The 27,698-nt window shown below is 43.0% G+C and overlaps 1 protein-coding gene across 1 annotated transcript in view; it reads right to left on the bottom strand.

Moving 5' to 3' along the window:
- The window catches only part of magi2a (membrane associated guanylate kinase, WW and PDZ domain containing 2a), a gene marked incomplete at both ends in the record, with an annotated part of 256,339 nt that overhangs the window by 95,953 nt on the left and 132,688 nt on the right, over positions 1 to 27,698 (bottom strand). Inside the window, 1 exon segment of the mRNA XM_083999183.1 lies at positions 6,003 to 6,122. Coding sequence (XP_083855309.1) covers positions 6,003 to 6,122 — 120 coding nt within the window.

The raw sequence follows: 27,698 nt of genomic DNA on the forward strand, positions 1-27,698 counted from the left end.
GGAAAGAGCAAAGATAGAGTGAAGTCAGGGTGGGAGATGATGAGCTTTAAAGACCCAGATCAAGGTAGTTTCCATGTGCTATTTGATTAGAGATCAGCTCCAGGTTCTGTATTAATACTGTGAAAGTATCAAAGGCTCAGTCCACAGAGAAATGCACACAGCCTGGATTCAGAAACTGAGCCTTAAAACCAGCCGTCACAACTTCCTGTCACTTTGTGATGTCACAACAAAGCAGTCCCTACTTTCAGCCATGTTTCACCAAATCATGCAGGGATTAATGGACAGCCCATGAGTGTTTGTACCTGAAATCTGTAGTCTTTTCTATATTTGATCAATCAGAAAACAGCGAGCCAATCACATGACAGTCTCAGAGCCTCCTCTCTCTTCTGATTGGCTGACACAGGCCTGTTGTTTTTGGAGCTCCAACGAGAAGCTGAGAGAGGAGAAGTAAAACTACACTGAGATGGTTTTTGGTCCCTTAAACTATAAATATGTCTTCTCAAGTGTAAAATAAGAGACCTTTAACATCTGCGAATGCACCCAAGATGCACTGAGGCACATAATGTATAGATGATGAGCTGAAAGACCCAGGTCAACCTGGTCCTCTGTGACGCCGACATCCTGCTGATCCATGAACACACACACGCAACCTACAGTACATGTGTCGTACAGTATTATAACATCACAACACAAACAGAAACAAGCTCCCACCTCATCCTGAACTAATTCATCTCATTTTTATTTTCCCAGGGAACATTTGTTGTTTCCAAAAAAAAAAAAAAAAAAAAAACTCGTCCATCTTTTCATCTGCACATCACTCACTCATCGGCCCATGTCTGTCTGGATGTCCCTGGCTCCCTGTGTTTCTGCTCCTACTACTGTAAATAATCACCACATCTCTGTCGGAGTTTGGGTCTCCGGTCGCAGCCGGAGCCAACCACTCACCTCAGGGAGAGGCAGTTTTTCACTTGGCTCTGACTCAGCAGCCCCCCTCCCCTCCCCCCTCCCAACTCCTCGCCTTCCTCTAACGTTGATTTTACATTTTCACTGTCTTTCAGTTTGTCTGCTGGCAGCAGCCGAGTCCCTCTGACAGCCTCCATCAGTCACTGTGAAAACCTCATAACTTCTTGTTTAGGGATTAGAAATTTCTCTTTTTTTTTTACTTTAAGGGTCACTGTCAAGAGTTTCTTTTTGGGACTTCTTAGAGCCCACGGTAGAAAATGATGCAAAAAAAATGCTGCCAGTGAAATGTGTGGATGAGTGTCAAAATAAGCCGTTCCTGTTTTTTGCATAAAAGGAGCATCGGAAGTCGCAGCAGTGGAAGTCTCAAAACCAAATAAATCTGGTTTTGGACCTGTACAGATACGGTATTAAAGGTCCCATACAGTATAAAAGTAGAAGTCCATGTGTTATTTGATCAGAGATAATCTCTAGGTTCAATATCAATACTGTGAAAGTATCAAAGCCTCAGTCCACATGGAAATGGCTTTCTCCAGCCTGTATTCAGAAACTGAGCCTCAAAACAAGCTGTCGCAACTTCCTGTAACTTGTGTGTGATGTCACAACAAAGCAGTCCCTGCTCTCAGCCATGTTTCACCAAATCCTGCAAGGATGAATGGTCTGTCAGGTGAGTGTTTGACCCTTTTCTTTATTTTCTATATTTGATCAATTAGACAGTGAGCCAATCGCAGGACAGTCTCAGAGCCTCCTCTCTCTTTTGATTGGCTGACACCAACCTGTTGTTTCTAGGGGTCCAAAGAGAAGCTGAGAGACAATTAAATAAGTAAAACTACACTGAGATAGTTTTTGGTTCTTAAAATATGCTTTTAATGAATCAGCACTAAGACACAAAGTGTAAAATAAGAGATATTTAACATCTGATTCGATCTCAACCATGTGTGAATGCACCCAAGATGCATTGAGGCCACATATTAGATCTGAGAACATCAGGAGTTGGTCTCAGCCACAGTTTCATGATAAACTTAACTTAATATATTTAACTTTTTAAAAGAGACAAAATCTTATTTCATTGTAGAGCTATGTGCAAAGAACATTGCATGTGTGAAATAAGGCTAAAATAATGCATCCATAAGACACTGCATTTTAAAAACCAGGTGTCCACTTCTGTCCTGAATGAAGTTAAGCTGGCGTCTAGCTGCTTTTAGGGTGAATTTATCCTTCAGATTGAAAGGTTACATGTTCCTCTGTGGCTTCTTCAAAGTCAAGTGAAGTAAGTGGAGGAGAAAAAGACGATGTCAAGTCGAACACCCAACTTATTTTTAACTTCTGAAATCTGACATTTGGGTCGAGGGGGTTTTCAGTTTTTTTTTTTATATGTAACAACAGCAAATTCTTTTGTGCTTGAAACACGGCTGCTGGAGCGAGTTGTCGAATGGTGTTGGTCCAATGTCTAAGGGATTTTTTTTTCCTTTAACAAAAAAAAAAAAGGATCAGACACCACTTTCCTCAAGGCTTTTTTTTTTAAACCTAGAGCTTGAAAGACAGCTGAAGACCTTTGTGGTTACGGAGCAGGACATCATCAGCCATCAGCAGTTTAGGCTGCAAAGGTTTGCTCTCCGATTAGTTCACAGCTCCTCGGCTCGGCTCGGCTCTGCTCTGGTGTCCCAGACAGGTCGTCAGACATTAGCGTGTAGACGAAGTGTGAGAGAATCCACAGAGATTATTTTAATGCACTGGGTTTGAGCATTTGAGACAAACTCTGACTGCCAGGGAACAAGAGGAATGGCCAAAGAGATTTAAAAAAAACATAAGTTGGTGTCTCCTTCCTGCACGTCGTAGAGAACGATTGAAAACTCATGTTCACATTCTGGGGAACACGAGGGCCGCGATGAAAAATGGAGGAGAGTAGCTGTAAAAAGATTAGGAGGACTGTCGGGATTAGACCCGCGCCCCCCCACCCACCAAAACCTGAACCACAGACGCTAAAAATCCTGAGGCCTTAACGAGCTGCAGATCCGTCTCCTCCTCAGAGTTTGCTCTTTGTGTGAACTTAAATAACCTGCAGCGTCACACGAACCTGGACTTTGAAGTTTGATTAAGAAGACGGCACTGATTTCTGATTACGCACCGATATCAACATCTGAAGACGGAAACGAATGAAAACCTCCATGAATAAATTCACAAAACTGATTTTTTGGAAAGACACGACTTTCACTACACATGTGGGAGCCTGATTAAAATGACAGAACAGATTTTCTTTGATGGTTTTAATGAGTTTTTTTTTTTGGATTTTCCTGGACAATAAGAAGAGGAACGAACATCCTGCATTCATGGTGGATGTTCTTGATTTTTCTTGTTTCTGTGAACACGTCAATGAGCTCGAGTGGAGACGATCAAAACAAAACAACACATCCGCTGTGATCAAAGACGTCACATCTTCTAAAATGATCATCGTCCGACCTTAAATGTACCAAATCTAAGGTTTTACATCACCTCCATATATCATATACTCATTCAAATAACATGACACTTAAACTCATACTGTACTTAGATTGAAAACATATATATCATAGTATAAAGACATATTTTTAATTTTATGTATATATTCATCTTGTAAATTAGTATATGTATATTTATCTTTATTTCTTATCTTTATTCTCTGTACAGTCCCTATTCTTGCAGCAGTAATAACGTCATTATTATGATTCATATTGAGTGACTGTAACAAAGAAAACATACAAGAATAGTTATGTATTGTCTAATAGACTTCTTCTCCGTAACAGATGTTTAATGTTTAAACAAATATATAACATGGGTTTGGTCATTTTTAGACATTTAAATATGTAAAAAATTAATATTGTGGTTTTCAATATTGGAGAGGAAAAACTGCCTTCCTGATAAAGAAACCTTGAGTGTGATTGTAGAGCAACTGAGATCAAGTTGAATGAGGATGAAAGTAGCTGTTTAATTATCAGTAGAGAAGATGAACAGCTGTGTTAGAAAACATCTGCTCCTTTGATTAAAAAAAAAACCTTGTACGACTGCCCACGTAAAAACTCAAGAAGAGTCAACACTAGGTCTCATCGTGCTCTGTGCAAAAAAAAAAATCCAATCAAATACCATGCAAGATTCACAAAATCTGATGGTTGGTGCCAAATGAACTCATCGCTGCAGTTTTTGGTTCTGAATTTCTACTTTTCTGCAGCGATAAGCTTTAGTTTCAAACAACCGGCCCTGAGCAAAACAGGTTTGTGTTTGTAATTTTTTATTTTTCCAGTTTAAATTCCTTTTTTATTTTGTAGTAAAATCTACAACAAAGACACAAAACACAGATCCAGGACGGAGACGAAGAGAGATTACTTTAGTGTTTGGACTGTTTCCTCTCATCGGCTGAGAGTTAAACTAGAGTTTTTATCACTTCACTAATCGATTTCGTCTTAAACTTTATTCCAGGTCTCTGCAGAGTTACTAACAGAGAGAAGTTCTCAGCTGATTGTCTTCTCCTCTCTAACAGCGAGCTCATCCTCATCCTCATCCTCATCTCACTACAGCCCTCCATTTACATTTCACCCCGTCTCTCTGCCTTCCACATCTAATTGGCCATTAAATGATTAAAACATATAAAAACACTGAACGATGGAGCAGCAACCGAGCAGGAGAAGCTCCCTCTCCCTCTCCCTCTCCCTCTCTCCCCCGGTGGAAAGCAGCTCCCATCGGCCGGAGGATCTAACATCGCTCCTGGCAACCGACCGTTAAATTGGCCATCTGCAAATTTTTTCTTTTCTTTTTTTTTTTCCCCCGCAGCAACGACGGACCGCGGCCGACAGAGACAGGAGTCAGGTGGGAGAGGAGGAAGTTGGCTGCTGTGTGTTATCTATATAATGACAGGGGTCTCCTGGGTGTTTGAGGGGGGGATGAAGAGGAGGGAGGAGGATGAAGAGGATGAAGAGGAGGAGGAGGAGGAGGAGGAGGAGGAGGAGGAGGAGGAGGAGGAGGAGGAGGAGGAGCTGCTTTAGAATCCAAGCCTGAGGCCGGTTTGACCACAGGAGAGAGAGTCTGTTTGTTTTGATTAGGCGACTGTAGAGCGGCTGCAGCTCAGACTCGAGGGCCGAGCCAAGAGAGAGAGGCAACATGAAGGTACTGCATGTGTGTGTGTGTGTGTGTGTGTGTGTGTGCGTATGTGTGTGCGTGTGTTTGTGCATGTGTGCGTGCTGGCATTTCTTCATTCAGAATTTACAGAAGATTCCTCTCACTGTCCTTCATGAGCGATGACACTCGTCTCTGCAGAACCAAAAGATGGATGGATGGAAAACCTGTGCATGCATGTGTGTGTGAGTGTGCTAGTGTGTGTGTGTGTGTGTGTGTGTGTGTGTGTGCATGTGAGTGTGTGTGTGTGTGATGAGCGCCGTCACATCATTCATTCAGACTGCTGTCATTCACACAGAGGAAAAAAGGAGCTGCATACTGATGCATGAATAGGAGGAGGAGGAGGAGGAGAAGGTGAAGAAGAGGAAGAAGAAGCAAACGAAGCAGAAAAAGCAAAAGAAGAAGCAGCAGAAGCAGAAGGAGGGGAAGGAGAAGAAAAAAAAGGAGAAGCAGAAGAAGCAAAAGGAGAAGAATGAGAAGCAGAAGGAGAAGAAGGAGAAGCAGAAGGAGGGGAAGGAGAAGGAGAAGAAGGAGAAGGAGAAGAAGCAGAAGAAGAAGCAGAAGGAGAAGAAGGAGAAGCAGAAGGAGAAGAAGCAGAAGGAGAAGAAGGAGAAGCAGAAGGAGAAGAAGGAGAAGCAGAAGGAGAAGGAGGAGAAGGAGAAGACGAAGCAGAAGAAGCAGATGAAGGAGAAGCAGAAGGAGGAGAAGAAGCAGAAGGATAAGCAGAAGGAGAAGGAGAAGAAGGAGAAGCAGAAGGAGAAGGAGAAGGAGGAGGAGAAGGAGAAGGAGAAAGAGAAGCAGAAGAAGCAGAAGAAGCAGTAAGAGAAAAAGGAGAAGAAGCAGAAGACAAAGACAAGCAGTGCGTTTCAGAGCGTGACCTGGACTTGGATCCTCACCTTCATACGTCCCGCTCTCTAACAAGGCTCCACTTTTCTCCAGTTCCATAAACCGGTCAACGGTCACAAAGTTATAATCCACCCCCGGGACTTCTCCTTCCTTGGGCTGCCTGGTCGTGCCTGCAGGAGATAACACACAGAGAGAGAAAGAGTTAGAGTTAGAGTTAGAGAGTGTCGACTGACTCGGACGCCCACTCAACCCGCCGCTGAACCAGAGGAGTCTGGGTAATCTCTGTCAGCGTTTCAGAGGAAGATCAGAACAAACCGGAGCTGAAACACGCCGGCCCTGACCGTCTCTGTTCATTAAGTGTCCTCTTTATTCCTTTTTGTCCGTCTCTGCACGGCCGAGGCCCGGCGAGCTCTCTGTGTGGTGGAAGAGGAGGAGGAGGAGGGAGAGGAGGTGGTGGTGGTGGTGGTGGTGGGATCATTTCAGGGGCTAAATGATGCAATTTGCACACTAAGAGGAGAAATCAAGTCCATCTGCATGGAGCTGACAGCGATGTGGAGGAGCAGCGAGGAAAACATTTTCAGCAGCGTCTGCGTCGTTCCGTCGCTACGACCACACGTCAAATGTTTATGATGTCACACCGAGGATCAAACCACTTCCTGTTCCTATACACCTCCCTCACATCATCGTGTGCTAATTAGACTTGTTAACATGCGGCCTCTCTGGCCTCGAGGTGCAGGATGGGTCGTAAAACACACACATGAAGCATCTCTGTGTGTGTTACAGTGAATCAGGGGGAAACCACTGTGCCATGGCGCCGCCGCCCGGTTTAGGTGGCCATCGGACTTTCTAAAAGGCTGCAGAGAAGTTTGTGTGATTATCGGACTTTTAACTTGACAATCAGACTCAGTGAGACGAGCTGCAGCTCCGACGTCCCACTGAGCGCAGCCAGGAGGAGGAGGAGGAGGAGGAGGAGGAGGAGACAGGATCAAATCATTAACTCACTCCAAAACAACAAATAAACTGATGCCCGTCCTCATCTGACCGTCCCTTAAAGTGAACATCACCAGGAATCTGGTTGTTCGATGGAGAAAAAAAGTGCATTAACTTCCTTCCCTCTTGTTTTTCAACCCACTTTCATATGAGGAAGTGAAGGCAACACTGACCTGCTGGAAACAAACTGACCTCAGTTGACTGACGGGCTCAACTTTTAGACTCACACCGACTTTAACTGACTCATGTTGATCAGATCATACTTTAAAGGAGACATATCATGCCCCCTTTCCACAAATTAAAATAGTTCCCAGGTGTCTTAAAGACATATCTGTGACATCTAAATACCCCAAGGAAACATCACAGCTCTTTTCATCCTCTCAAAACAGTCCTGTTCAGAACAGCTGGTTTCAGTGTCTGTCCCTTTAAATGCAAATGAGCCACTGCTGCCCCGCCCCTTCTACCGGTCCCAGGTAAGGGTGGGAATATGCAAATTTGAATCCTAGTTACATCACTGAAGAACCCAAACACTGAATAATTCACACACACATAAACCACAGTTAAACACCCAACTTATTTCTAACTTCTGAAATCTGACATTTGGGTCGAGGGGGTTTTCAGTTTTTTTTTTATATGTAACAACAGCAAATTCTTTTGTGCTTGAAACACGGCTGCTGGAGCGAGTTGTCGAATGGTGTTGGTCCAATGTCTAAGGGATTTTTTTTTCCTTTAACAAAAAAAAAAAGGATCAGACACCACTTTCCTCAAGGCTTTTTTTTTTTTTTAAACCCAGAGCTTGCCCAAGAACAATATGATGCTTCTATTTTAGACGTACCTCATATCAATATCTATTAATTCCAATGCCTGTCGATATACGATTTATGATATCATTAACAATAGATGGTCATAACTCTGAGACCCTGTTCCCATAATGTGGATGGATGCTTTTTGAAAACTTGCATATATACAGTAAATTAAAACTAATCATATTTTCCCTCCACTTTTGGAGGCGATGACACCGACAACCTCTTGACCTCCTGAAAAAGCTTCTTCTCGTTCTCAGCAGCACGTCCTGATTCAAAACTTTTATTTTTCAGAGACTTTCAGCTTCTCACAGTTTATCTGAAGAGACACTTTGGGCCAGAAGAATCTTTTTTACAACGAGCGTCTCTGAACCGTCGTCCTCGGGTTGGGGCGCGGACCGTGAACTGTGATGTTGGTCTGCTTGTTATTCCCCCAACGTCTCTACTGTCGCCATCAAAGAAAAGTAAATAACAGGGGAAAGAGAAAGAACTGAACTTTATTTTTCTTGAATCACAACTCTATCTCAACAATGTAAAGAATAGAAAATTAATCCTGATGAGGTCACTAAGCTGCTCACGCTGTTGTCTCGTTAACGTGCGGATAAACTGGCCTTTAAATGGAGAAACTAAACCCACAGAAGAGTTTTCTTTTCTTTATTTACACCAGACTCTGCCGTTTTTCTCTCTCCGCTCGTCACGTGGAACGAAAAGCAAAAAGAGCTCGGAGGACAGAAACCTACAGCCGACGACCTTCAGAGCTCAGAGTGACGGAGGGATCTCTCTGCCAGCGTCTGAAAAGCAGACAAAGCAGCGGAGAAACGTGGCGATTTACAGGAGCGAGCTGATGCGTCATTGTTTGTGTATGTGAATGTGTGTGGTTATGGTTGTGCATTTTGTGTGTCGCACCTTCACAGTGGAGAGTTTCTTGATTGTGTCTGTCTGCACGGGGGCTTGTGTACCCGACAGATTAGCCTCCCTCGCAGGCACAGCTCACACACACACACACACATTTCAAAGAGGACCTTTGATGTCGCAGAACTATATTTAGCAGCATCTTCTGGTGGTGGGGACTTCTCCCTCTCTCTCTCTCCCTCTCTCTCTCTCTGGGTTGACAATATCCAAACGCAGGCACCCACAATGCCTCTGGTTTTTTCCGGCCTTTGTATGTAGGTCATGATCCTATAGAGCAAATCCACCATTCTCAGATTAGAGCGACCTCTCCCAGAGCGCAGGGCAGGTAGAGTGGGGTATTTTTAGAGGGGGAAGCTACATAATCTATATTTACAAGTAATGTGGTGGATTACTGGAAAATTGGGGAAACACATTAAGGTTAAATGCTGCGTCCGTCGTTAACTGTGTCAGGCTACGGCAGCCTGGAGCGTCCAAATCCCCTCAGGTGTGATCTCTACAGCCAGGTTCAGGAGTTCAGTGTGAGCCACATGAATCATATTCAGATATTAGAATATGAGGGGTAGAGGATGGATATGATGAGATTATTGTTTATACAAGAAAGAGAAGCTGTGTCATCTCACTTTTATTTTTATCAGTTTTTCTTTATGACTCATTGAACTGAACTGTGCAGAGTTTTCCTTTTCTTGCATTCAGAAATGAAAATGAGGGAGCCATTGTATGTGTTTCGCAGTTTTGTGTTGGTTGTCGTGTGTCGTTGCCTAATTATGAGCAAGAATATGTTTTTCATGTATTGAAGTTTATGAATTTTAAGAGAAGAGCAGCCGTTGTTCGAACCAAATGAAGAAATAAGAATAAATTTGAGTCACGTTTTCAGGTTTAAATAAATAAAGAAGTGATGATGATGATGATGATGTAATTTTGGTGGTATGTTGGTCGCTCCATCTATTTTACTTTACTTTTTAACCATCATCAAAAACCTGCAGCTATTGTGATTTTGATAATATTTCAATCAACTGTTCAGAACCAGTTTTACAGCTATTGTTCATTTTCAACTCTGTTTTACAAGCAGCACAATCATAATTAAAATTTTAAAAACAAAAAAAAATCTAAATACAGTACAGATATAAAAGCGATTGTGATGAGCAGCTGCGGCAGAGACAACGACAACAAAACAAAAACACAACAGAACATGATTAGTGATGGAGTCTAAAGAGACAACGGCAGCAAAACAAAACAAGTCAAACTGAACAGTTAAGTGTATCACACAGAGAGCTACAAACAGCTCTGTGTTGATCCAACTTTATAAAGATGGATTCACAACAAGCTCACGTCATCAGGTAGGACACAACATTAAAGGGATAGTTCAAAATTTTGGCAAATTGGCCCATTGCAATAATCCCTTAGCAGTAGATTTGTTACCTTTAGTTGTCGGTGTAAGCTATTTTTAGAACGGCGGAGCAGAGCCGCGAGCTGCTCAGAGCTACACTATGGAGGCTAATGGGATTTCTTGGTTTCCCTCATCAAACTCATCAAATACACAATCCAACAACTCCAAAACGCTCTGGTGGACAAGTTGTGACCTGCACATTCACAGTTGTTTTCAAGGCAAACTGTTTGCTCCGCCGTTCCTAAAATAGCTTGCACCAACAATTAAAGGTAACAAAACTATTCCTAAAACTATAGGGATTATGGCAATGGGCCAATTTGCCAAAATGTTAAACTATCCCCTTAAATCTCTGCAACTCCATAAAGAAGACACCACAGATACTGAGTGGACTGTGTTTGGTTATGATAGTTACCAAACTACTGGGAAAGTTGGAAAAAAAACAACTTAAAAACCGCATTATTTTGACAAACAGCAGAAAAGCAGAACGTACAAAAACACAAATATGATCACTCTATATAGGATCAGATCAGAAATAGTTCATTTAAAGCAAATAAATCCCAAATATCAACATATAAAACTCCCACTGCTCACTGGGTTAAAGTCCAACTTTTCTCACCGTCTCTGCTGTTTCATTTTCTCCTATAGCCACGAAACATATTTATATTCATAACTCCTCTCTGTATATAGTAGTAGTTTGCATTGCCAGTGGCGAGGTCTGCTGTTTGCTACCCCGGATTCAAATGACATGTGAGCGCATCAGGGATTCACAACAACACACTCATGTTGCATATACTGTAGACACACACATACATACATGCACATACTGCACCTGATTTGTGCACATCGCCATGCATCATTCACTTGGATTTTTTTTTTTTTTTTTTGAGGAAGCACATTTGTGTGAGTACAAGTTTATGATTGCAGTGATTTATAAAGAAGAAAGGGTTTTTGTCACGGCTCGACAACAAACACAGCAGCTGCTCAAAGTCTGTTCTCCTGCAGCCGCTGATTGATGAGTGTGTCACTTTGACCTGAACACTCAGGCTCCAGGACGCACACACACAAAACCAACAACACACACACAAGAAACATTAAATTGAATTCTGGGACTTTTTTACTTCTAATGGAAGTTTCTTTGCAGTCGTTTCTCTTTGGTCCTGATGATGATTTTTAAAGTAAATAAAAATTAAAACCTGAAATTCAAATATGCTTCCGACTCATTCTCTTATGATTAGTTCAGTTATTAATGACTGCAGGGTTTTAGTCTCGCAGCAACTTCCCCATCAACGGAAAATATGTAAACACAATTACTCCAGGCTACACTGAAGGGGAGAGCGGAGAGGATGAATGAAACACAAACACTCAGATAAAGTCGTTATAGAAATTGTCTGACGTTTTCCTTTCTCAACGTGTCGCTGCAAACTCATTCAGTGATTTATCTTAATGACAAAATATATTCATTTTCATACAACGGCTTAACGATGTGTATACAGTATGAATTTTTGTTTTTCTGTGATGTTCCCGCTCTGATTCGGAGCATATTCTGTTAGTGCAACATGTCAGACACATGTTGTAGTAAATACATTCACAGTGGAGGGAGAAACATAAACATGTTTATTAAAACAAACTGTCCTGACTGTTTGAGCTATCTGCTTCTACACTGACATCGCTAATTTTCTGGATATATTAAAGTACAAATTAATCTGTCATAATATCATCTCATACTGAAACATAATATTTACTGAATTTTCACATCTATGTTAAAGATATATGAAAATTATGTGTGTATGCTTAGCCCATACACACACACACATATATGTTAATGTTAGCTGCATTTTACTGTTATGACCGTTTTTATTGTTTTATCGCTGTTGGTTTTATCTTTTTGTGAAGCACATTGCAAGCATGTTAAAAATATTCTATGATAACATTGCTATTATTATTATGTACTGACTCAAGTAATGTAAACATAATATCCATTTTAAAGTCACAATATGTTAACAGTAGCGTCCTCAAGTATGAGATTTTCCTAGGGAAAGATTAACATGGTTTTATATGAATGATGTTTTTATAACTTGCATATATGAATTGAATATATGTTGCTAAAATATATGGTTGCAACATCTCACAGCAAATTTTCTGACAATTCATCATGAATTATACATAATTATAGGCTAATGTATTCATTTTACGATGGACTTTTCATATACACAATTACCCATTAAGTTTATTTTTGTACCTCTTTTCATGGTTACGTTACATGGTTGTAACAATATGATTTAGTCTTGATACTGTAGATAAAGTGTTTATCTTCTCAAAACTGGTAAGTCACAGGTTAAATAGGAGTAAAAAAGAGCAATGTGTAACAATGTGGCATTAAAAACTTGCAATACTGTATATCTTCATATATTTATCAATATATCCCATTACAGGTGATATATATGGTAGCATCACTCTTGATATGGGGACATACTGTATATAAAGATATATTACATCATTATGGGACGTTAATGACAGTCAAAACATTTACTCACTGGGAGTGTTTCAGGTAAAACTTCACACAGGTTTGTTGTATCCACACAATGCAGTATATTATACTGTATATAGTAAATACTACAGTAAAAACTGTAGCGGACCTGATGCAGTTTGACAGATCTGACTCAGGGAAAACCGATCATGTCTGTGAACAGTCAACCAGCTAACAGGACGTTTGTCTCTTGGGGCAGCGATGTAAGAAATGTTAGAGGAGAAAAAAGAGGCAGAGCTGGAAAACGTAGTGGAGGGAAGTGAAGAGAACGAGGGGATGTACGAGAAGAGGCAGCTGCTCGCGTGATGGATGAGGGAGCGGTGTGGGCTGCAGCCACTCTGACGTTCACTCCACCGCCGCCGCCGCCGCCGCCGCAGGGCCACAAGTCCAACTCTCACTTGTGCTGCTGAGCACCATCACCGAGCCGATCCGGTCACAGCTCACACACCTGTAGTGGTTTCACACACCGGCACTAGTGCTGCTACAGATTACATTAACGCTGCTCCGAGCTGCGTGTGTGTGTGTGATTAAAACTCACTTCACAAAACGTACGACCTACTACATTCTTCACATTCACACATTACGCTGCTCAGTTTAAACACGACTGAACCTGAGATGCATAATTTCATCTTTATGAAAAAAGGCTTCAACACGGTGGATGTGGACGATCTTGACCCCCACGCGGTTACGCAGCAGCAGCAGGTTTTGAATATAAACTGTCGTCTTATTATTAAACACAGAGAGGCAGAGAGTGAGGGACATGATGTGAGCGCTCCGTCACAGCCTCAGAGTGAAGTGTTTGGTGTTTTAGGGAGAGGATTAATAAAGTGAGAGGCAGAGATGGGACTGAATGTGCCACGTCTCTCTGGGGTCGTCACGTCCCGTCCTGAGGTTTGTTAGAGACGAGATGCCACCGCCCGCCGCCGCCGTTGAGGCAGCTGAGTCTGGTCAACACACACACACACACACACACCGCATTTCAATCCATTAAGGGGATAAGGTGTAATCATTAAAGTAGGGTGAGTGGTTCAAATGGATAAGTGCAACAAAAGCCAAAGAACCAGGAGGAGCATCCTCTTGAGGTTTCAGCAAGAATCTGGATCATATCTGATGATTTCCATAGTTTGAAGTGTTATGTGTTTGCTAAAGCCCTGAACACCCAGTCCCAGGTTTGATTCCCAGACTGTTTGCTGCACGTCATTCATTATCTCTTTATCTCTGCATTTCCTGTCCATCACCACTGTCCTGTCACTTAAAGACACCACCATCCAACTTTATAAGCATTACGTATCAGCCATGACTTTCTAGAAATGTTGTTTTTACCTCTGCAGCGTTGCTCTTGTTAAGTGAAATATCTCATTAACTACTAAATGAATATCTGCTATAGTCAGTGATGGGAATAACGGTGTTACTAATGCCACTACTAATCAAAAAAGTTACTGTTTGCCTTGTTATAACGCCGTTACCGTTACTGACAATAAAATGCGTTGTTACTCGCCATTATTTGACTCAAGTCCTGTCACAAAATAATACACCCGTAAAGGTGTAGGCCTACGTTATATAGCCACACATTTTTTTCAGTCCATCAACTAGTCGGAAAAAAGCTGTTTATCTGGAACTAACCAATTCACTCAGTATTCCTCCGCACAGGCAGGTTAGGGAGGTTAGGGGTGAGTCCAAGTTATTTGACATATTTAATCACTTTATAAAAAAGTAATGCAATAGTAATGCAATAGTTAGGTTACTTTTCCTTGTCGTTAGTTACTTTAATAATGTAGTAATTCAGTAAAGTTATTTTTTGGGGAGAGAAACTAGTGACTATAACTAATTAGCCTACATTTTAAAAGTAACGTGCCCAACACAGACAGTCATGCCAGAGATAGAAACCATCATGAAATTCACATTTGTAAAATTGACTAAAATGCCTCAACACCTACTGGAAGGACTGTGTTCATCTGTGTGAAATCCAGGGTAAAATATAGCAGCTGTATTGATCTACTGATGTTTTCATTTGTTCAAAACTTCCTAACTTTCAAAACTGATGCTGTTCCCATCAGGCCTTGGTCCAGTACTGTAAACGAGTGTTAGCATGCTAACATCAAACTGATAAGGTGAACACATCACCAGATAAACATCAGCTTTCTAGCAGAGCCACTATGAGATATTTTAGTTTTAGTTGATTTGACAGATTAATTAATTAGCTAATTAGCCTCGCTAACCTCCGAGTAGCACTGAGCTGTTCACTTCATCATGAAAAACCCAACACACGTCCATCAGGTGACTACAACATGAGACTTTAGCATTAGTTGGCATTCAGCAGGACTCAGCACCAGGTGACTGGTGTGTAGGGAACTTAAATTACCTGAACAACAAGAGAATTGCATATATTTCACTGTTATTACTGTAGCTCGGGGTGGGAATGAGCGCCAGGCAGCTTGTTGGCATCATTAAATTAATGTGTCCATCTTCTTCCCCTCGGTATAAAACACACTCTCACACACAATAAAGCTCAGGCCTTGTTAATCATTCATTGAGAGCTTGTCTTGAATGACTTGTTGTGTGCGTTTTTATGTGGTTTTTGAGCAGATATGTAGTGTAGGTAGCAGCCACAGTGAGGTGACAGAGTCTGCCCAAGCCTCCACTTCTCTCCTCTCTTTCCCTCCTCCGGCTTGTTTCTTTTCATCTTGTACTCCAGACACATTTCAAACGCACACAGAAACAGCAATTTCATTTGGCTATTGAGTTGCAGGCTCCTCCGACACAATCTGAGCTGTGTTGAATTTTGGAAAATGCCCTGTTTGGAGTTTGGCGCACGTACGTCGGGCTCAGATTCTTGTTTGACTTTTTTTTTCACAGCAGCTCAGATTCAGGTGCATCATGGGCCTGGTCATGTTTTGTGGATCATACAGCTTTAATATTACACATAGTGCAGCCAGGGGTGAGAAGAGGTCAGGGGTTGCAGACGGGATCAACTCGCCTTTAGCCTCCAGCGGTGTGCAGCCTCCCTCTCTCTGTGCTGTAACAACAGCCCAGTGCCGTGGACAATAGCCCTGGCCGGACATGTGAGGACGGTCTTGGCCTTTTCACCCTAAACCTTCTGTTATGACTGGGCAAGACAGTGTCAGCACGGCCCATTGTAGCCGCCCTAATCTCGCCATTAGCCAATTAGGAAGTGACGGGCAGCTGTAATGCCCTTGCATTAGAGGGATGGATTAGTTTGCCATTCAGCGGGCTGCCTGCCGCCTGCGGGCAAATGGACTGATGGGAGGACAGAGGAGCGCTCTCTCGCTCGCTCGCTGCAGCGCGCCCACCCAAAAGCTGCTTTCGCTGCACTTTGCCGTCACAGACAAGCAAGTGTGGCGATGTGGTTATCCACTGTTTTCACTGATGATCTGGAGCGGGGTCTTAATCAGCCGTGATTACATATCATTTAAGCAGTAATAAAGTCTATTGAGCAGGGAGTGCGGAGGAGGAGGCGGCGGCTGCTGAAAGTTAATATATTGCTTTGTGATCTAATCACATTGACTGGGAATGTTTGGCAGCACCTGGCAAAGCTCGGATACAAAACCTCACCCCTGGTTCTTGACCAAGGATCAGACGTTTTTGTGCCTTCTAGCCCACTTAATGAGATTTCAGGTTCACTCGAGTTCAGTCAAGTTCAGCGAGAATGACTGTGTTGCTCTGCTGCTTATTGACAGCCAGTAATGTGGGATAGATTGGAGAAAGCCAGGCACTGAACCGCACTCCCCTGCCTGTTGGCCCCGTGCCGCCCTCCCCTGAATCCCATTAATAGCTCTGCCCTCCAGGAGGTGCTGGGTGGACCGCCTGTAACACAGCCAGAGATATTGATGACTGCATCCTCTTCCCATAGGGGGAGAGCAGCGAGTGGAGAGGGCTGATAAAGAGATAAAAAGGTGGTAAAAAGGGAAATGCATCGGGAGAATCATGATAGAGGCTGATATTTAAAAGGGGATTAATCTCCTGGCCTGTTCACTTTTACCTACAAAGGTAAAAAAAAAAAGTAGGAATTCACCACAGATGGGACCCGATACTCTGACCATAACATAGTAGGTCTACTCACTCTGGGAGGGCAGCCATCACCTACAGTACAATGTTTATTCTTACAGTAATGGACACTGAAGAGACAAATAAACGAGATCTACCTACTTCTTTACTCAGATTTAAAAATGAGTGTTCAATCTAGTAAAGATACGTGTATGTGTTTTTATATAATACAAGATATGACAAGTGAAATGAGCAGTTAACACCATGACTGAGTGTTTAACCCTTTAATCTGCAGCGACAACAATGACTGACTCATTAAAGCCAAAGTTTCATACATCCCAAACCATACGGACCAATGATTAAACAAACCCAAAGCCACATCTAGCAAGAATTAGCATTAGCACAACCACTAACACTGTGTCGGCCCCGTAGCCTACTGTACCAGTTGCAAGCTAAGAAACAACATTGACATAAAAACATAGCAAACAAGCATTGACACATGGCTGAGTGATATGACCAAATTTTCATATCATTTAAAAAAAAAATCCTGGGACTGCGCTGGAATGCTGATAATGCGCTAAATCGCTGTGTTCAAATGAAATATTCATATCATAACAAAAATAAAGACCGGTTTTCAGTACGAACCGGTATACCGCACAGCCCTACAGTACATTGACATAAACAAACAACCATGCAAATGCTAACATCTTCTAGTTGCAAATAAACTCCAGTCCAGAGCGCAAGAGTTAAGGTTAGCGCACAAAACAAACCATGCTAACGTCTTCTAGTCACAAACAAACTCATGAATCTGTGTTTGACCGAGGTTCAAGCACGTGGCTGAGTCTCTCTGATGTTTCTGCTAATGCTAACTATCTTCTATCTAGTACTTATCACTTGTCACCATAGCAACAACAGCGGTGGTGGGCGGGGCAAGGGGCCTGACCCAGATTTCTCAATGAGTAAGTTAGCATAGCATTTACAGAGCCGGTTTCCATTGTTGTTCACCAAAACAGCCTACAAACTAGGCTATTATTCAAAGCAGAGCATTTTATAAATTCTAATCAGGTTTGAGGGGGAAATTTAAAGCAGAAGTGAGTGATCCGGTCGTTTTCGCTAATGCTGCGTTCCAGGCAGGCTTTTGAAATCGTAAATTACAGCTTCAAGTCACAACTTACGACTTTGTAGCGTTTCAGGCAACCCACTCGTGTTTTTCCGACCTGTTTTACCGGTGAAAGTCACTATAACGGCCACTCGTAACTTCCGACCGGTGAACTCGTACCAGATCGAACTGGTACCACTTCACGGTCGGAAAAATACGAGTTTCCTTGAACGCACCATAACAGTCCTCGTCGCTACGTCACCACATTCACGGCGTTCCTTGGCTGCACACACAGCCCTGCATGCCGTTCTCTCTCCTCATTGGATAAAAACTGTAGGATACGATAAATGTTTTCTCTTCGGCTCAGAGCAGAGCAGAGGGACTGAGAGACCCGTGTTTCAGTCCAAACACTCTATGTAAGTGATTGCTGTCGGAAGATATAACTATTTAAGACTTATATTAACACAAATATATCACTCACTTCTGCTTTAAGAAATAATTTCCACTGTAGCCACAGTAGCCAACACTTAAAACCACTTATTAGACTGAATTAATACAGCTCACATACCCAGAGCCGAGTTAAATTGATTTGATGGTGCAAACACAGCTCCAAAGCTGCCTGCACATATGCTAACAGTTTGAAGAAAGAAAGAAAGAAAAAAATCACAGTGACACTGTTGCTGCAAGCTTGTGTAAGAAGATCAAGAGGGTCTGCTCCAAAATCTAATTTATTCAAACACACATGTCGGTGTGAAGCTTGCAGCAGGAGCCTCCAAAATCCTGCCAAACTACACGGAGCGGGGACAGGTTGTAGCATCTGATAATGTAATACCCTGTCGAAATGTGATAAGACTCCCCCTGTAAAATGGGGCTGAAAACGTATTAATGCTGTTGAGTCATGTGATGCGTTAATACGGCGACCAGCGAGTTCAACTTCGTAATATTTTCACAAGATGAAGATGAGGACTCAACGGTTTCAGAACATGTAGGAATAATCTGCGCCTCTAGGCCTATTATTAGTCACACTATAGGGAGAGAAGTTATTATAATATTTTATCACATTAAAGGTAAGAGTTTTCACATTCAAAACAAGCGAGTTTGAATGTATGTTTTAACACATTAACACATTAGCACATTGCTACCATTGTCCCAGATCCATAGGGCCACTAGTGTAAAAACACTGCACAGAGAACATTCAATTACTACGTAATCAGTGCATACAGAGCTGATGCTTCTACTAGAAGTGAAGGTCTGCAAAATGACAGAGTGATTATCTTTAAGAGCAGGAAGACGTATTTTACATGTAACTTGTGAATTACGTGAATGAAATTTTGCTCTTTATGACATTAGGAAGCTGTCAATCAACACAGAATTAATCTGTAGCTATTACAATAATTGGTGAATAGTTGAAGCCTGTTTTCCAGCGGGAAAGCTCAATATGGGGATGAGGATTTATCCTGAGCGATAATAAATTCATCATCACCTGCAGTATAAAAGGGTTCTGATGGACATTTTCTGCCTTTTTTCTAATCAAGACAATTAAGAAAACATCAGCACACTATTACTCTCCAGCCGAAGCTCTACTTCTGATGCAGATGATGAGGCAGGAGGATAAAAAACATCTTATCCTCTGGTTAATGGTCAGCGGTGACACCTTCATCTTAATGTGCTGATGCAGAGTGAATACCAAGTCCTGATGGTGAGTGCAGATGTTACTCTGGAGCCCACGCAGCAGCAGTCAAACACTTAAACGAGTGATAAACTACCACAGAGTCCGTGACAGTGACGGATCGGCTTGTCATTGCCCGGACCCTCTCTCTGTATTGATTAAGTGCTGTATCAAACACATTTGGGACAGGAACGTGGCTGTGAATCCTGAAAAGTTGGCAGCAACAAGTCTGAGCCTGACGCTCGGGATGCAGCTCGCTCGCTTAAACTAACGCAGCCCTGTAGGCCCCCTTCTGTCCCACACACACACACACGCGCGGATATAAATATACACAGTGTAAAAACAACCTACCCCTACACAGGGATGTCATCATGATATCTGTTATCATTGAGAATTGGATCAGAACGAGCTCCTCTATTCTGGTTTCCGTGTCTCTCGTAGGAAGATGTGAATGGCTCCTTTCATCGCGTCTCAAGCCTCCCTCTGTTTCCGCTCGCTCCTGCAGCATGCCACTAAAAGAGATCGCCTTTGGTCTTCTTGCTCCGCATCTCAACTTCCACGGGAATCAAAGCCGTCATGTTTGCAGGGAGGAGGAGGAGGAGAAGAGGAAGAAGAAGAAGAAGAAGAAGTGGAAGAAGAAGTAGAAGAAGAAGAAGAAAAAAGGAGGAATACACCCTAAAAATAATTCAAAGCCATGGAGGACGGGCTTGACAGGCAGCAGCTGAGCCAGCGTTCACGCCAACCAACTTTAATCTGGAGAGATCCCACCAAAAAAAAAAAAAAAAGTAGAAAAAGAAGAAAAAAATCATAGAAAATATAAGATGGTTGTTTCATTTTCTCTGCAGCTACTCCATTTCTTTTCTTCTCTCTGAATGCACAGAGGAGTTGTGCGTCGCGGTCGCAGCAGGCCCCACAATCTCTCACGCACACTGAGCCGACAACGGGCAGCAGGTGTAAAGAGAAAGAGAGCAGAAGGAGGAGAAGAGGGACCAGAAAGAGAGAGGGCAGAGATATAGAGAGATTAAGGGAAAGCTGATGTCATCCGTTTGGATGTGTGGTGGCCCTGGGCTGGGAGTTTTTCAGGGTGTGTGTGTGTGTGTGTGGTGATCAGGGATGTGAACGTGCTGCTGTGTCAGCCTAATCCCCCTCCCACCCCCCCACCCTCCCTCCCCGCCCCCCCCAGCCAGTGGCCACAGTGGCTGGAGCACATTACCACCCAGTGACACAATCTGTTTGTCGGGACGGCTCCGCTCGCGCTTTTATTCATTCACAACGCCCCGTCACGACGCCGACGCCTGGAGGCTCAGACTGACCGCTCCACCAGAACAACAACCCAACACCACGTATCCCATCAGCCCCCTCTCTCCCCTCCTCTCCTCTCCTGTCCCATAACCCTGCTCTCCATCTCCCTCCATCACCGTCCTCCCTCAACTCCATTAGACGTGGCCAATTTTTTCCGTGTTTTCCCGCGTTCCCTCCTCTGATCGAGGGAAGGATTTGAACCGACAGCCCCGGTGGGTCACGAGGGGCTAGAATAATCATCGACACACGGTGTGGCGGTAATCATCTCATACCGAGACCTCTTGGCCCTTTAATACCAGAGGCTAAGCTATCTCATACTGCCGTCGCCGCTGCTTGTGGACCTACAGCGCTCTGCCTGTGAGAGGTGTGTGTGAAGGCCGTCGCTCCCGCTGTGAGAACAACAGGGGGGGGGGGCCTCCCGTTTACAGTACGAGTGCAGGGATACGCAGTCATGCCTGTGTTTTGTGGTGTGTGCACACTTTTGCCCTTTGAGCTGCAGGCTTTTTGCTTTTTTTTTTGCTCTGTTTTCCCTGCCTTTCAATTCACAGGGCTTGTAACACACAGTCACGCCATGTCCTGGTTCGGCACGGCATGTATTTTCACAGTGACTCAGGCTCCTCAGAAACGCTGTCATCTTGGAAGTCAGCGATGCAACTTCATTCACAGAGCGACAGGAGCTACAAAAGCCGATCGCTCCGTCACAGGAACAAACTCCTGCTCTGTAATTACAGTACACAGTGACAACGGGACGACGTCGGGCGCTGGGATGCTGCTTTCTGACTGGAGGTGGAGGAAGTCCTCCAACCATACAGTCTGTTGCCAACTGATACCTGACCTTGTTGTCATGGTTACAATAGTAAACATGCAGTCTGCACATGCAAAAATAGCATCCACCTTCATTGCAAAAGTTGCTATGAAAACAATCATGGCTTTGTTAGGTTTAAAGGTCCCATATTATGCTGTTTTTCAACCAGTTCACATAGGTCTAAGTGGTCCAACCACATTGTATTCGTAGCATATTGCCCCCAAATCAATCTGTGGGTCTTAATCTCAGAGTTCGGGACTGTTTCCATATCAATGAAGACTGCTCCTCATCTGTATATTCTGCTTCGAATAAACACGCACGACCATCAAATTCAAAATGTTCCTCCATCTCTTCAACATTGGATCCGGATATATTCTCCTTCTTCCACTTTCTGCATCGATGCAGACTGGGCATCGACAGTCGACTAGCAAGGTCTACCAAGGAAGCCAGCATGAACAGAGCTATGTGACAAAAACACACATGTAGCACTGCTCTCAAATGAACAAAGTTTATGCACAGTCAGTGTTGTTTGGTAAGGCAGTGATGGATGTTGCAAAGCGTGTGTACTGTTATTTTGAGCATAATAGAGGCCAAAGTCACGGTTTTAAAGTTCTGCCCCCATTACTTTGCTGTTTAACTGCAGTGTAGCGCAGCTAGCAGGAGAGCTAGGTCCGGGCTGCACATAGTTTTCTCTGGTCTTTTCCTATGGCAGCACTCAGAGACCTAGAGCTGTAGAGCGTTACTTAGAAAATGACCGAAATTCTCCTTTAATATTGTGATTCATTGTTATTAATTAACTATCAATTAATGGGCTTCCTTTTATTTTCAGGTTAATAATAATTAATCATACATTGCGATTTGTTGAGCCGTCTGTTCCCCTTTAACCTAACCCTCCATCTCCATCCCTCCACCACAACTTTCTACCTTTGCTACTGTTATAGTCACCTTGACCACTAGGTGTCGCCTGACAACAAAATATAACTTTGTGTCTCACTATCCTGCTGCACAAACAACCTATGGGCGTGTTTTCTGTTTTCAACCAGCTGCTTATATAGACTAATATCAAAAAGATTATTGACTCATAAAATTTTGTTCAAGATTCAATGTTGGCACATTGAGATATTTTGTGGATATTTGGGTTTCGTTCACGACTAGTACTTTGTTATTTCACATCAAGGTGGTGTTGGCATCAGACGTTGGGCAGACAATGAACTTCTGTCACTAAATGACACAATTTAAAACCAACAAAATATCAACGTCAGCTGTCGTCTGTGCTCTACATCAAAGTTTTGGTCACGTGATCATGTCACAACCTCGTTAACCAAACCTCAGTGTCTGAGGACAGCGACACGTTGTGACTTCATAAAGCTCTAATGAGGCACTTGTGACTAACCAACAAACGAATGAATGAATGAATAAATGAATAACAGCGAACAAAGAGAGAACAAAGTTGTCAGTTGAAAGAACAGGCGATGATTTTGTTGTCACTATTGTATTCAAGTCATCAGAGGTTTTTCAGCCTTTAACTAAAATCCACTCGAAGGTCTGAGGGATTTTTTTTAAGTATCCGAGCTCACTAACACACAGCTATGAATAATGAACGGAAATATTTAAAAAGTGACTGCAAATTATTTATGATTTCAACTCCCCCCTCCCCCTCCTCCTTCCTGTTTGCTGCTCAAGGTGAAAAAAGTTTTGGTTTGGTGCTTTGCTTTGAGTAAATAATAGTTTACGGAAAATGTTTCCATAAATAATAATATTTGTGTTTAAATAGACTTGACTCCTCTGAAGCAGGATGGGGAGGAGAGAGGAGGTGCTCACTTGGGGATACATTTTCCCCTCCATATATCTACTCGCTGTGACAGAGTGAGAGGGAAACTAAAGTTGCCTTTAATTATCTTAAGAAAACAATGGACTTCTGGCTGACGTGATGTGTCTGTGGTTTTCTGGCTCCTAGTGGGAGCTGTCAAGAGTTTTTCTTGTTGTAATTAGGACTTGAAATGTTGACGTGAACGCCATTTACAAGCTGGAAACTGATACGAGCATAAGCCGAACTAAACCCTCTCCTGGCTTCAGATCCCTCCACAGACTCTCGTCTACAAATAAAACCCATATTGTAATAAACCGGGATCAGATTTCCATCTCTTTCTGTCTCCCGTCTCTCATGTTTGTGTTGTTTCTGTAGATGGAAACCCCCGGCGCTGGATTAGCACCAAAAACTACAGTTTTTCTTTGGCCCCAATCTGTCGACCAAATTTCATGCTAATCCGTTTGTAAGCAGGGCGGGAAACACAAGTCAAACATCACTTCCTCCGCAGCAACGTTACAGTATCTCCTCAATAAATTGAAGCTGCAGCCCTCACCACTCCCCACTCACTCCCTCTCTCTCTCTTTCTCCTCTCTTTGATACAAGTGTCCATTAATTCAGGATCCAATTACTGGGAACGCTCCCAAGCCCCGCCCACTCGCCCATCCATCTGCGACAGGCTCGGTCCAATGGACGACTCTCTCTCTCTCACTCCGAGCAACAGATCAAATTCCTCCACCTCCACAAATAATCCCTCACCAGAATGCCGCTGCCAGCGCCGCACAAACTTTAATTGGATCCTTTTAATAGCGCTCACTACGGCCACTTTCAGCCATGTAATTAGGTTCCTCTTCCTATAGAGTTTAATGGTTGTGGGGCGGGCGAGTCAAGAGAGAGGCAGAGATAGAAGAGGGAGAGAAAAAGCGGGGAAAAAAAAGGCCAGACTCTTCGTTTTACACTAGGCTTAATCCAATTTCACCCACAGAGAAATCATCTCATGCCATATATACTTTTTCAATGGGGTTTTTATGGGACACCATAAAAACCATAGACTAGTGTTGAATATCCAGCCTCATTGATTTTTTTTGGCTGTGAGAAAAGCGCTCCCTCCTTCGCTGCCGGCATCTCTCTATTTGACCCTTTACCAACCGGAGCCCTGAAGCACTGCATGCGCCACACTGGAGGAGGAGGGGGGGAAAGAAACAACAACCCTGATTGGTCGAACTCTGGTGGTGACGCAACTGACTTAAACTCCTAAATGCAAATGACGGGATTTCTGCGATGATTAATTTCCGCCACTTGTGAGGCGATTAGAGGGAGTCAATCAAATGAATAATATATGTATAAGCGCTCTATCAGGAGGCAGCGGCACAGTCGCAGGGATGAATGGATGAATGGATGATGGGAGAGAGGAGTAAGCAGCTTAATGACAGTAAATACAAAGGGACACCACACCCCATCCCCGAGGGTTAAAGAGAGAGGACTGACAGGGAGAGTGGAGGTGCAATGACACCGCACGGACGACGTATACGGTAGATTAATGGGTCACTCATTTGTCCAGGTGAGAGAGGACACTCAGTCTGCTCTGACACTTCATAGCTCAGCAGTTAAAAAAAGAAAAAGAAAAAAGAGAGGAAAGTATTTGTTTACACCTGAAAGTCGATTCCTAACTGTGTTTGTCCTGAAGACTGATCATCTCGTCCTTAAAAATGGCCGCCAGTGAGAGGATCAGCCGGGGCGGTCCATCACCACCCACAAGGCCAAAAGATGTCTGATGCTGCCTTCAAGTCATTAAGAGTTTCTGACGTGTAAATTCAGATATTTACTGCTGGATAACACGGAGCGATGCTGTATTTCTGCCTCAGATTATCCATGAAGGTGCCTTTTTTTTGTTCATATTTGTTGTCCTGCATTGTGACTTGTTTTTTTGTTTTATGTTGCCTGCCTCCAGACTACGGAGGTACATTTGCATTTTTGCTCCAAACTGCCATGTTTACATTGTGTATTTTGCACTGATGCTCATTAACATGCATCGCACCTACTGTATCAAATGAACAAACAAATGGTTGACATCAATGTCTCAGCCAAGTTCAATGCAGTATAAACCATGCACAGTTTACCATTGATGTGAATGAGATCTATTAAAACAATGTTCAGACCTGCAGCTGAAAAGATAAAAACAACATATAACCTGATAATGATAATAATAATGAGGCGAAACTGTCAAATTATTCCTTTTTTAAAGCTTCTTGGTTGCAGAAATCTGCTGCTTTTCTGTGTCATGTGTGTCAGTGGACTGAACACGGTGCTGAAGTGCGGAGTGGAGAAAAAGGCAATCAACATCACCATGGAAACTCATTATTCACTATTTTCTAGGATTACTGAGAAAACTGACAAATCAGTGAGGAAGTATGGCCCAGATTCATTTTTAGGGCAGAAAAGAAGAAGATCTGCTTCGAATAACAAAGTGTTTTTTTCAACAAATTTGTCCAATTAACGCCTTGAAAAGTTGTCAAATCTAAAAATTCAGATTTGGAAATTTAACAGCTTGAAAAAAACAACACGCCTCTCCTGCTGTGAGCCAAGTGCATAGTTGATCATGATTGGCTAACACCACGTCACATCCAATAATAGGTGCGTCCTTTAAACTCAATGCATGTTGGTGATTAATGATGTCAAACTGTGCACATATGTCATTCTGCACAGTGAAGGTCGAACATCCAAAGTGAAGTGACCGTAAACCTCCACATTCACCCCACTGCCACAACACTGACGCATTATAAGGTTATAATCTATACCATAAAACATACGGCCGCATAAAAACCACCAGGAGGGCCATCTGGCTGCCGCTTAATTAAATACACTTAATCACATCAACATATGCGACACATTCATATGCTGCGGCGCTTTGGGCCGGGATGGCGAGTCGAAAATCCAAATCAATTTTGATTAAGAATAAAGGACAATTTTCTGAGTGGCACAAAAACATCATTACGGCCACAATGGGCAGACCGTTACGAAACAATGGCGCTCTGAGTGATTAATTCATCACTTGTGCTATGTTAACCTTTTCCCTCCGCTCACCCACCTGCTGGAAAAACCTCCCACATCAATCTGCCTGCTTGCGTTGGCGCCGAGGAAGAGGAGAGCGTGGGCCGGGGCGGCGGGGCAGCGGGACGAACGTACACACAGGTCAGAGAGTTAAGTCTGTGTCTGGGAAGTGTTTCAAAGTGTTTTGCATATTGTGTACATGAAAGTGCTCCTTTCATTGACTTGGTATTTCATTGAAGCCCCTTTGGCAGCAGACACAGCTTCAGACATCTGAGGTGAGTCTCTTTGAGCTTTGAACACCTGGATTTCTTTCTTTCTCAAAGCTCTGTCACATCCTCACGTCTCTGAGGTTTTAAGTCTGCGGCCACTCCAGGACACAGTCAGAAGATTTGTCCCAGCCTCTTCTGCAGCGTCGTCTTGTCCGTTCGCTCCAGGTCAGTGTTGTGCTGAAAGGTGAGCTGTCGCCTCGGTCTCAGGTCGAGTGCACTCCAGAGGTTTTTCTTGGAGGAGACTCTCTGTGTTTGGCTGCATTTTCTCCCTCTCTCTCTCTCTCTCTCTCTCAGTACTGAGATGAGATGAGGTATTTCTCAGGGGATGAGCAGTGCCTCAATTCTCCTGACATGGTCCTTAGAGCTTCTTTTCTTTTCATGCTCTCCAGGTCCTTTGAATGCAGCAAGGCAAAATCATAAAAGTGGATTCAATAAGGGCCTGACTGATGGAGATGTTGCTGAGATGGTCATTCTCCAGCAGGTTCTCTCCATCTCTGAGGCTGTTTGAGTAAATGTTGGGCCCTTAGTCGCCTCCCTGACCAAAGCCCTTCTTGTCTGGAAAACCGGAGAAGTAGGACTGTATTTACATAGGCATCTAAATTATGTCCAACAAAACTTCAATCAAACTCCAGATGCATCTCAAGGCAGGTGAAAGGATGCACCTGTCCAATGTTTGGAGTATTTATATTAACAAGAGAGACGCAATTTGCAAAAAATGTCTGAAATCATGTTTACATTTTGGGTAATTGAACATAGATGATGGGTAAAAATGGCATTTTCTCATTAAAACTGCATCCCAACAAAGTGCAGAAAGTGAACACTTCCTACACTCTCTATAGGTTCATATAGTTTGTACTGTACAGTTCATTATCCGCTGCACTTCCTCACCACTGATGTGTAAATACATCTTCAGTTCATTTGCAAAATGGAATGAATAAATGAATGAATAAATAAATAAATGCAGCAGTACTGTATATAACAATGGAAGAAGAGGCACTGCTAAAGAGCTTGGAGCTAGTTTCTCTTGCCAAACAAACCAACACTGAGGAATGTAAAGAACAGGATGTATAGGAGAGTCTCCATACAAATGTCTGCAGTTTACAGCTAATGAGGTCACAGT

The sequence above is a fragment of the Trachurus trachurus genome (genome assembly GCF_905171665.1).
Source record: "Trachurus trachurus genome assembly, chromosome: 23".
NCBI lineage: Eukaryota > Metazoa > Chordata > Actinopteri > Carangiformes > Carangidae > Trachurus > Trachurus trachurus.